The sequence below is a fragment of the Capsicum annuum genome, chromosome 4 (genome assembly GCF_002878395.1).
Source record: "Capsicum annuum cultivar UCD-10X-F1 chromosome 4, UCD10Xv1.1, whole genome shotgun sequence".
NCBI lineage: Eukaryota > Viridiplantae > Streptophyta > Magnoliopsida > Solanales > Solanaceae > Capsicum > Capsicum annuum.
This window is the reverse complement of record NC_061114.1, coordinates 646,801-658,920: the sequence shown is the minus strand read 5'-3', so window position 1 is coordinate 658,920 and position 12,120 is coordinate 646,801. Positions and strand designations below refer to the sequence as shown.

General features: G+C 37.0%; 3 protein-coding genes across 3 annotated transcripts in view; 1 reads left to right on the top strand and 2 right to left on the bottom strand.

The window, feature by feature from the left end:
• LOC107869298 (ras-related protein Rab11B-like) overlaps nt 1-3,508 on the top strand; it is a 13,609-nt gene extending 10,101 nt beyond the window's left edge. Inside the window, exons 2-3 of the mRNA XM_047410832.1 lie at nt 2,276-2,381; nt 2,926-3,508. Of these exons, the coding sequence (XP_047266788.1) occupies nt 2,276-2,381; nt 2,926-3,355 (536 nt within the window). The 3' untranslated portion in view covers nt 3,356-3,508. The remainder of the gene's footprint in view (nt 1-2,275; nt 2,382-2,925) is intronic.
• Nucleotides 3,509-3,892: 384 nt separating this feature from the next.
• LOC107868385 (receptor kinase-like protein Xa21) lies at nt 3,893-9,159 on the bottom strand. The gene is made up of 4 exons (XM_047410473.1): nt 7,345-9,159; nt 7,047-7,262; nt 4,497-6,488; nt 3,893-4,409 (listed from the first exon to the last, which is right to left on the bottom strand). Exons 3-4 carry the CDS (start codon nt 5,608-5,610, stop codon nt 4,072-4,074), a joined length of 1,452 nt encoding a protein of 483 aa, XP_047266429.1. The 5' UTR covers nt 5,611-6,488; nt 7,047-7,262; nt 7,345-9,159; the 3' UTR covers nt 3,893-4,071.
• On the bottom strand, nt 5,689-11,492 carry LOC124897666 (LRR receptor-like serine/threonine-protein kinase GSO1). Its single transcript, XM_047410831.1, has 6 exons — nt 11,384-11,492; nt 10,357-10,571; nt 7,742-8,139; nt 7,345-7,601; nt 7,047-7,262; nt 5,689-6,488 (listed from the first exon to the last, which is right to left on the bottom strand). The coding sequence occupies exons 1-6, from the start codon at nt 11,490-11,492 to the stop codon at nt 5,689-5,691; spliced, it is 1,995 nt and encodes a 664-aa protein (XP_047266787.1).
• Nucleotides 11,493-12,120: the final 628 nt, after the last annotated feature.

Sequence of the window (12,120 nt, the reverse complement as noted above, 5' to 3'; positions counted from 1 at the left end):
TTGGATTGTCTTATTTTAAATGTTTTAAAACCAAAATAGCTTTTAAAAACTTTAGAGAAAATACTCTATTTCACCCTTGAACTATACCCAAAACGGCTGAGACACACTTCAACTTAACGGGGGTCCTATTACCCCCTGAACTAATTAAAAATATAATTTTGACATCCTTAGTGCCTACGTGACACACACGTGTGCCTTCGTGAACCCTTTAGTGTGTTGTGCCAAGTAGGCACTAAGGATATCAAAATTACACATCTAATTAATTCAGGGGGTAATAGGACCCCCTTTAAATTGAGGTGTGTCTCAGACATTTTGAGTATAGTTCAAGGGTGAAATAGAGCATTATCTCAACACGTTTATGTGTAAACTTTTCTTAAGTGTCGTGTTTTCCAAACATGTCCTATCTCTTTTATTTTAATTTTTTTTAGTTAATTTAAAATGGAGGATTCTCTAGTTATCTCGACATTGTATTTTTCTCCACGGGTTTTCCAAATGGCTTAAGTCAAAAGAAACAAAAAATGTGAGGCTTCCAAATTCACAGGAAATCCTGAAAGAGTCATGTTGGAAAGAAGATCATTGTTATATATATATATCACTAGTAACTCCTAACCAATGGCAAACAGTAGTAGCAAAAGACCAACCTTTCTTTTAAAAATATTAATATACATATCAACCAAGTCTAGAAGATCATTGTTATATATATATATATATATATATATATATTTGATTTCTTGAAGGAGGTGATTTTTTCTATGATAACATTTTTTCTTTTTGGGGCGGCCCTATTAACACTAGGGGTGTCAAGTGGGCCGGCCCAATCCGGCCCTAGTAACTAACCCGGCTCGGTTTGACCCGGCCCGGTAAGCCCTAGGGCTTTAGGATTCCGGGTCCCGGGCCGGTTATTTTGTTAAAATGGGCCCGGATAACCCAGCCCGAACGAATCCCGGTCCAGGCCCGTCGGTTAACCGGCCCGGCCCGACCCGAAAAAATTAAAAAAAAAAAAAAGATATTTTGGATTTTGGGCCAAACTAGCCGTTATATAGCCGTTTTTGGGTCCAAACGGCTAGTTTGGGCCCATTTATTCAAAAAAAAAAAAACTTTAAAAAATATTTTTTAATCCCCAAAAAAAAATCTATATATATTGTAATGTATATATAATGTAGTATATTTTATAACTAGTAGTATATATACATTGAATGGTGTGTATACATAGAATAGAGTGTATATATGTGAATAGATCTTCTATAGACGTGTATATTTAACGTATACATGTGTATATGTTTCATAAATTAGTATATAACTATCCAAATATATATTGTAATGTATATATATTATAGTATATTTGATTTAAAGTATTACATATACATAGAATAGAGTGTATATATGTGAATAGATCTTCTATAGACGTGTATATTTAACGTTTACATTACTTTATATTTAATAAACTAGTATATATATTGTAGTATATACTTTTTTTAAAGTAGTACATATATATTGAATGGTGCGTATATATGTGTATATATCTTCTATAGACGTATATCTTTAAAGTATACAAGTGTATATGTTCTATAAATTAGTATGTAACTATATATATATACATATTGTTGTATATATATATATATATATGTATATTGCAGTATATATTTTATTTAAAGTAGTACATATATATAGAATGGTGCATATATATATGTATATATCTTCTAAAGTAGTATATATTTAACGTATACATGTGTATATGTTTTATAAATTAGTATATATATATATATATATATTGTAGTGTATATATATTTATTATACTATTATAGCATATATTTTATTTAAAGTAGTACGTATAGTCATATATAATTATATATTGAATGGTACGTATATATGTGTAATTGTTTATATATTTTTTTAAAAATATATATTGTATATTGGAGTGTATATAGTGTATATTGGAGTGTATATAGTGTACATTGGATTTTTTATTTATTTTTTAAACGGGTTTGACCGGTTTTTAACCGAGTTTGACCGAGTTTTGGTGGGTTTGACTGGGTTGGGTTAAGTGGGTCGGGTTAGGGTGGGTTTTAATTTTTTTACTGTTTGGCCCGGCCCGGCTAAAATGGAAGGGCCGGTTTTGGGTTGGCCGTCCCGGCCCGTTTAACACCTCTAATTTAAACAATAAATCAATAATTATTGTTTAGTTGGCTTGGGAAAAAAAACAGTTAGACGGTTTCCTATTGGTTGGTTTTAAAAAATATTTCTCCATATTACCAACTTTGAGCAAGCTAAGAAGAAAATTTGCTTTCAAGTTCTAGAATTGGTGTTGAATTTGGTACAAGAACTATTCATGTTGACAAAATTGTCAAAGTTCGAATTTGGGACACTGCTGGTCAAGAAAGGTGCCAATTCCTTTCCCTTTATTCTATTATTAAATCGTGACGGATCTAGAATTTTAAGACAATATGTAATCGTTATTAATGCGCGCGCGCACACATATATAATGTTTGACCATATTTTGGTGTTCGCAGGTAGGTACTTAAACTTGTATACAGTTGAACAAGTAGAAATACACATCATATGTGACATCTACGTGGCAATCTCATTCAAATTGCCACATAGATGCCACATATGACGTGTGTGTCTACTTGTTCAATTTAAGACAAATTTAAGCGTCTACTTGTACACATCCAAATTTGGAGGACATAGATGCGAGCTGAAGTCAAGTTAAAGGGCATGCTTATTACGTATGATGCCAAATTTGTATGTTGAAAGAATTCGATCGTGAAATATATGCTACGAAAGAAGTGGTTATGTTGACCTTAAGCTACGATTCTTCGTTCTCTTAATAAATTTCTAGTTAGATGATCACTGTGTCCACTAATTTTACAATATCCGTGCCTCTCCCTGAATTATATCTGATCGTTTTTCATGTCTCATAAAAAGGTATCGAGCCATCACTAGTGCACATTATCGCGGAACAGTGGGTGCCTTACTGGTTTACGACTTAACACGCCATGTAACATTTGAGAATGTAGCAAGATGGCTCAAAGAATTGAGAGACCACATAGACCAAAACATCGTTTTAATGCTCGTGGGGAATAAGGTGGATCTTCGCCACCTCAGAGCTGTCCCCACGGGCGAATCAAGTGGTTTTGCAGAAAGAGAGAACACTTTCTTCATGGAAACATCTGCACTTGAGGCACTCAATGTAGAAAACTCCTTCACAGGAGTACTCACTCAGATTTATCGAGTGGTTAGTTGTAAAGCTCTTGATATAGGAGATGATCCTGCATCTGTACCAAAAGGACAGACAATTATCATTGGGAAAGATGATGTATCTGCTGTTAAGAAAGGTGGATGTTGTCCCGGTTAAGCCAAAGGATCGATCCAGAGGTGAATCCAGAATCTAGCGTCAACATGTTCAGAATGAGTACGATCCTTTTTTCCGTATACACAAAGTTGAACTCGCCCTAGATCCGCCTCTGGATGAAAGTATATATATACACACAACAAATCCTATTTTCAAAAAATGTAAGTTAGACAAAAGAACTAGTATATTTTGGAGGAAACTAAAGGGGGATGGAAGTACATTTATCTTAAAAGATTACTTGTTTTATATTTTTCATGTAGAATTTGTAAAAGGGGAAGTTCAGCTAAGAAAACTTTCTTGTTTCCACAAAATACTTGCAATAGACTAAATGTCTATGTTGCTCGGACTCTTCAAAAATGTCGATGGGTGCGTGTTTGATCCTCCAAAAGTAGTGTATTTTTTAAGGATTCTGTCAGAAGGCTGCAACATGTAAAGTCCAGATGAGCACGGGCAGTCTCCCTGCAAATCATGTGCTGAAGACATTTTGTCGATAATTTGGACCACGAGGGTCAAAAATAAGGGGATATTGCACACTCCTACTTGTTAATTCCTCCGACAGTGTCATTTTAAAAAATATTCTGTTTCAAGATTTTCAAGTTGCAGCCTTATGCAACATTCATATCAAAAGGAAACAGTCAGATTTATTGCAACCAGCTAGAATTTCTGAAAACAGAATCATGCACAAATCAAGTGCTAAAAGATAAAATTTGCAACAATGTTCAACATGCAAGAAGTAGAATATTGATCTTCTGTAGCATTCCTACAACATCTTTCATGTTAGTCCTTCTTGTCGGAGATTCAGCACAACAATCCAATGCTACTTTCATGATTGTTGCCACAACATCTAGCTCCAACTGTAAGCGACTACCCATTTGGGTTACCAAGTTGGCATCTACGACGTCCATTACTGCTCCAGGAAGTGAATAACTCACCCATTGCTTCAAGCTAAGATCTCCCTCAAACTCATTAGGCTTTCTCCTAGTAAACGTTTCCAGCAACATGACCCCGTAACTGTATACGTCATACTTTGTTGACACTAGTCCATCCAGTCCGTAGTCTACAGTCAAACAATTCATTTAAAGATGCAATATGCTATCTAGGTTAGAAAAAAGAAAGGGATAATCAGTAAAACTAAGAGACGTACCTGGCGCAATATACCCCAATGTTGCTAAGGTTTTAGTGTACAAATCGCCCTTATCTTCACCAAGCAGCGTTGAAATGCCAAAGTCGCCGAGGTGGGCAATCATATCTTCATCCAGCAAGACGTTACTAGGCTTCACGTCACAGTGAATCACAGGCAACGAGCACCCATGGTGAAGATATTCCAAAGCACATGCCACATCTATCATTATGCTTAGTCTCTGCTTGATGTTGAGGAAGTAGTTGTGCGAATACAAGTACTTCTCAAGAGTCCCGTTAGGCATATAATCAAGAACTAAAGCCTTGAAATCAAGATTGGAACAACTAGTGATGACTTTTACAAGATTCCTATGGCGAAGGTTGTGCAGAACTTCACATTCCGTATCAAAACTCTTGAATGCCGCATCCAGTTGCAGGTTGAACACTTTAACCGCAATGGCAGTTCCACTTCTGAGAACACCTTTGTAAACAGAGCCAAAACTTCCGGAACCAATCAAATTACTCTCGCTAAGCGCATCAGTTGCTTGGAACAATTCATAGTATGAAATTCTTTCTCTTGTAATGGGAGACAATGCATCAATTTGTTGAGGAGCTCTTTTACCTTTTCTATACTTTATCCAAACAAATACAAAAGTGATTGGAACAATTAAAAGTGCTAGTCCTAGCAAAAGAAAAAGAACTAGCAATTTGTTCCTATTTGATTTGTGCATTGATGAAATGGGGCATAGCTGGACACTAAATCTTGAAGAACCACACAATGCTTCATTATCGACGAAAAAGTCACTCGAGAGGTTCTTGAAAGGACCCCCCGAGGGTATTTCACCGTACAACTTGTTTACAGAAACATTGAAATACTTCAGGTTTTGGAGTTTCTCCAAAGACTTAGGAATGATTCCCGACATATTGTTTTCAGAAAGGTCTAGGAATTCCAAACCTATCATGTTGCTCATTGAGTCAGGTATAGATCCTTGCAACTTGTTGTGTCTCAAAGAAAGCTGCACAAGATTTTGCAACCATTCAATTTCTCTTGGAATTCCATTTGAGAATCGATTCATTGACAGATCTATTAGTGTTGTAGCCTTTAGATTTCCAATTTCTGGAGGTAAAGAACCTACCATGTTGTTTGATGATAAGTCAATAACCACTAGATCTTGAAGGTTACCTAAGCTTGGTGGTATATTGGAACTCAATTTATTTTAATCGAGATGTATCTCACTAAGGGATGTAATATTCCCTAAACAATTAGGAAGATATCCTGAAAGTTGATTTTGATCCAAGTAAATATCACCCAGATGCTGCAATTTACATATATGATCACCAATAAATCCTGTAAGTTTGTTGTTATTCAAGTTGAACTGCTGGAGGCTTCTCAAGTTGCCAATTGATGTTGGAATCGATCCGACCAAGTAATTTCCAGGAAGATCAAGGTCTAATAAGCTGCTTAAGTTCCCAACTTCATTTGGAATTCGCCCTTTGATTTTGCAATTGCCGGCGTAAAAATTTCTAAGAGAGATGGAAAGGTTCCCCGTGGAATCTGGAAGCATGCCATTTAGAGGGTTGAAAGGAAGATAAAGATCTGTTAAATTTCTACAATTGGTTAAGGAAGTCAGGAAGCTTAATGATGAATCGCTGGTGAAATTGTTTTCCCCCAAGTTTAGGAATTGTAGATGAGTCAAATATCCAAGTGAGTTGGGAATCAAGCCAGTGAGTTTGTTGCCTGAAAGCTCAAGTTTAATAAGTTTTGAACAATTGGAGATGGAATGAGGAATAGTTCCAACAAGATTGGTTAAGTTGCCCAGAAAAAGTTGTTCAATGTTGGGTAAGATAGAACACATATTTGGTGGGAGGCTTCCTGATAGATTGTTGAGTGAAAACTCAATTATTCTCAGCCGTGATATGTTGAAGATCTCCGTATCAAGCGAACCACTAAAACTATTAAACCCAAGATTAAGTACCTCCAACTCAATGAGATTGCTTATCTCTTTGGGTATTTCACCTGTCAACACATGAAGAAAAAATGAATACAAGTGAGATGAAGTATTTAGCTCAATGCTTACCTATGTGTATCATGCTTTAGTTTGACTTGAAGAAGAAGAATCTTGAATTTTAATTGGTTATGGGAGAAGGTGTCGACAAGAACTCAGAAAATTATGTAATAACTATATACTTCTCTTTTTCTATCGTTAATGATCAAAGTCTTAAGAAGGATGTACATATTAAATATTTTTTTCTCCATTAAAGTTCTTAATTTAATTCTCTATCAATTTCTGATTGTGCAGGTTTGTATTCTTATATGGACTCAAATATATGAACTGATACTTTATTAGAAGTTAGCTAACTACCAACAGGAGTTCAAATTTATTGGTTATTTCATAAAATAGATTAATTATAAACATTAAAAGACGCTCCTTATATGGTGTTTCTTGTCATACGCTTGAATATTTATTTATAATTGTTACATTTTATTTCTCATTACATGCATAAATTCATAAAATTTAATAGTTCTAATGGATCTATAAAATTAACATGAGATACCATTAGAATATATATGTACCTATAAGCTTATTTCCACTAATCTCAACATGTTGCATCTTGGTTAAGTTGCCAATCTCCCGAGGTAAGAATCCACTAAGATTGTTCTTCCACAGTGACAAAAGTTGCAGCGATGAGATATTGAATATGGAGATTGGGACAGAGCCGGTTATCTGGTTTCCCTCCATCCATAACTCCGTCAAATTAGCAAGATTTCCAATTTCTTGTGGAATTATCCCTGCAGTTAATGTGTAATTAATTTATTTTTCTTTTGGAGTAAATAGATAAAATATTACTAGCATTCATAAGATAAAACATACCAGTGAAATGGTAAGTTCCGACAGCCAATTTCTGCAAGTTACTCAATCTTCCAATTTCACTATGTATTGGTCCATCAAACTCATTAACTGATAAAGACAATAGTTGAAGTTGTGAACAATTTGACAAGCTTGCAGGCATACGACCGTGAAACTTGTTATCAGACAGATAAAGCCCTTTGAGTATTGGGAGACCATTGCATAAACCATTGGGAAGACTTCCTGATAAGCTATTTCCAGTAAATGCAATGAATTCGATCCTAGAAATATTGAAAATTGTGAATGGTATAGAACCCGTAAGTTGATTATATTGTATGGACAACCAGTTCAGTGAAGATTGCCGATCCCTTCTAGGATGTTTCCTTGAAGTGAATTATAAGATTTATCTAAAACTTCCAACCTTGAGGCATTCGAGAGTGACAGAGGAATAGACTCTATGAGATTGTTACCCCTCAACTTTAATACTCTAATGTTTCCAATTACTTTTGGTATTTGGCCCTCTATGGAATTGAAATTCAGATTCAAAGTCTCAAATGTGGAAATATTAGAAAATGAAGAAGGAATGGAACCAGTGAAACTATTATTTCCAAGATTTAGAACTTGAAGTTGGTGTAAAAACCCAAACCAAGAGGGAACCTTTCCGCTGAAGCTGTTGAAACTTAAATCAAGAAATTTAAGCTGACGCAAGAGTGTCATTTCCTGAGGCAAATTTCCATTGAAATTGTTGCTTCCCAAGTCAAGAGAAACAAGAAAAGTGAGGTTTCTGAATTCACGGGAATCCTGCCTGTAAGAGCCATGCTGGAAAGATTCAAGGACATCACTCGTTGGTGCCGAGAATCACAAGTGACTCTAACCCAATGACAAACAGAAACAGCGGGAGACCAGTTTTCATCCAAGAAGTGAAAAGGTTAGGAAATGATTTGAGATTTTAACGAAAGAAGAGCTAATTGATCAGTGGTAATGTTGGTTTGGGTCATGGTTGAACTAGCCATGAGCAACAAGAGTGTTAAGAGAAAAAATGTGAAGGCTTTCTCCATTATTGCAAAAATTAGTAGGTATGCTTTCTCCATTTTGAGACTTTAAATAGGGATGATGTCTCCCTTTTGGTCATATCAATACTAATACCACCAAATCCACCAAGTCTTTCACATCTCAATCAGAATTATAAATATTGTGGCGAAAAAGTCATCTATTCAGCCAAAGACTTGGCAAGTCTTGCGTGCTTTATTTTTTTTGTGCTTAATTCTTTTATTGGTCTCAACAACAACCACTTTCCTTTTAAATATCTGGATATCCAAACAAGTTGTGAAGAAAAAAGGGGGCATCCTCAAGAACTTTTCCGTCTCGTATAGTTTGTTATGTCAGCTCCAAAAAGATAAGTTGTATTGAAATTGATCAAGTTTCATAGAGTTTATAATTGCATAAAGAAAAATCAAAGTAATGGTTGCAGAGCGTTGAGGCACTTCTTCGATAGTCCTTATATGTCTGCCTTACCGATCTGAAGAATTCATGATTTATATATATTTTAGGGCGGTGAGAGGAAGTGCAAAATAAGGATTGATTTCGCATAACGGAATGGTGCCATAAACACATCTAACAAAAGTTGTTAGCAGCTACAAAAATGCACTTTGACAAAGAGTGTTAAGTTATTCGGAGATTAACTATCTCGGGATTAGTTACGTCACACTCAAGGAGGGATAAAAATAATGATATAATCTCGAAATAACTAATCTGGGGATGATTTATCCCATGTTTTTATCTCAACCAAACATGAAGTAAACTTATCCTAAAATTAATCTCGAAATCTCTTATCCCTATTATCTCGGAATCTCTTATCCCTATTATTGACATTATTGTTATAATAGAGGGACCAAGAGTGCAATTATACTTTAATTTGTTAAATTTTCCCTTCATTCGTTCTTTACTTATGAATATTTTTTTAATTAGAATTTTATTTTTATTTATTACTTTTGATATAGCAAAAAAAGACAAAAGAATTATTTCTGTTACCCTTAGCATTAATTACTTATTTTCTAAATCATTTTCAAGACATTACTCTAAACATCAATTAATATTCGCAGTACGACAAAATAATCATATCAATAATTGTTTGGGTATAGAAAATTATTTTGTAATTACCTAAACCTCAAGGGGCCTAAATGAACATCTACAAGACAAAAAGAAAGAGAAAAAATAACGCACAAATTTTGAATTTGTAAAAAATTCTCCTTCTAGAAGACAAGACCCCCTCCTAGAGTATGTCCACCCTTTCAACTATGTCTACCACCGACCCCATTATCATGAAGCCCCCTGATCCACTGGAACCTCCGGACAAAGATCAGCTCATGGAAGAGGTCCCATCGGAGAAACCCTCTTTCAAAACAATTCTCATGGATAAAATCCTAGATTTGAATGCTTCATATCCTCAAAGACAGGGGAAGCAAATAGAGTGCTCGGATACAAATCCAACATCGATCCAACTTACGGAAGATGAAATGCAGCGGATCCACGAGCCATGGCGCAACTCGATCATAGTCAAATTATTTGGTAAGAGAGTCACCCACCAATTCCTTAGAAAAACACTAATGGATCTATGGAAACCGACTGAGCCACTAGTCCTAATCGACCTAGGGTGCGATTTCTACATGGTCAAATTCTCACTTAAGGACCCTGGTTTGTCGCCAGAAAATTCCTAACGATCAGAGAATGGGTTCTAGATTTCGTTCCCGATGATTCAACGCTCACCCACACGGCTATCTGGGTAAGGCTACCCCGGTTACCCATAGAGTACTACGATAAATCGATCTTAGAGAAGGTGGGAAGGAAATTAGGGAAGTTGTTAAAAATTGACGCGTGCACGTCTTCTACCCTTAGCGGATGATATGCCAGGATTTGTATTGAAATTCCATTAAAGGAACTGGTCAGACCGGAGGTATACATTGGTCCATAGAGATAAAAAATCATCTATGAAGGGGAAGGTATCCTTTGTCTAAGTTGTGGAAGGGTTGGACATACACTTGGAGCTTGCACCCATCTCCTTGCTCCATCTACAAACACCTCACAATCAACTACAACGGCGAATCCACCGAACAACAGCAGGACGACAGTCACGTTCCCAAAATGAAAATCATCAAGTAAGAATACAACAAGAAGAAGTGACTCCCAACCAGTGCCGACCCAGGTAAAAGAATACAATACTTCAACAGGTAAGTTCTCTACCCCAATCTCCCCTGCGGTTGAACAACCGTTCAACAACTCCACACATCATGGCCGCACCTCGGACAACTCTTCTTATGGGACTAATAAGGGTAAGAGGAAACAACAACTTGGGCCATTAAAGTCAAAGGCCCAAAACCAACAACAGGCCCTGTCCACTTTGGACCGAAGGGCGACCCTAACTCATATGGAGCAAAAAGCCCATTTAAACTAGAGTCCAATTGACTCAGGTCACTTTTTTAATGGTACGCCACAAACAAAAGAGCTTATCAGCTCTGATTTGACATCCACATTTAATGGGAGTGCCACCAAGCCTCCGGTGGATTTTCAAACTGCAAAGAAGGACCCCACTGACGAGACTAATGTTTCACCCTCTCTCCTCCCTTCTCTCTCACCTTTTCCCACCCCTATAGTCCTAGCTGGTTAGCAAAACCTTATTTCGAAGAAGGGAATCATTACCTGGGCAGGAATGATATGACACTCCCCATCATGCCAATTAAATCCTCTAATGCCCTCTACACAAGTATGCCTACTATCAGTGAAAGGAACTCCATCCTTCCCGCCAAAACCATTGCTAGTACTAACAATGGCAGAACACTCAAGCACTGCATAGGGAATGAACCTGGATCCTCTGTTCTTCATCTCAACCCCTCCACCACAAGATTACATACCCAAATTATAGCTAGAGCTCCTCCTTCAGGACAAGTCAATCACTCTAAACCTATAGCTGGGAAATTAGCCCTTAGTAGTCATCCTCCCGGACCCTGCATTCCTAGCATAGATCCTGATGGAGGCTCTGAACCACTCTATTGACAGGTTGGGGAACCAAGTATGTCTACAAACACTTCTACAGCCAGACATGCTCCACAAAACCCAGCAATTGCCAACGCAAGATCTGAACTTCCTACTGACCCAAGCGCTCCAGTCTCTCCCATTTTTCCCAATCAACTATCCAGGGACATCCATCCCTCATCCATCCTTTGTCCTATGGCCCAACCAGGGGAGTCATGTACCACAACCAAAAGATCAGGTAGGAAACCAAGGAGGTCAAGAAATTCACTTAGACGAGATCCTAGAGACCCTCAAGAAATCCAATATGGAACTGGAGCTTATCTTAGCAGGCTTTAGAGAACAAAGAACAGAAACTTACCTGTTGGAGAAGCTGATAATGATAGAATTCAAAGATCCTACCAGCGAAGCTATTAAATCTTACTATCCAACTCATAAAAACGTTTGTACCCTGAACCTGAGGAACCAACGGGACCTAGTCCCCTTAGCAGTAGCCTTGCACCATCTGAGTCCACCCACAAACTCCCATTGGAAGGGGAAGGAACATGCCCCAATATCAATACCATCTCAACTATCTAGTCTTATGAACTTCATCATCTGGAATGTAAGAGGAGCAAATAGTGCTTCCTTTAGGAGACAATGTGATAAGGAGACACATTGTTCAAGGTTCATAGGAATAGAGACACATGATAAGGAGTCATGAAGTAAATTTCCTAAAATGTCACTATAGCCTCCTGAAGATAAGTTATGGACGTCTCCGCACCAATCCACAGG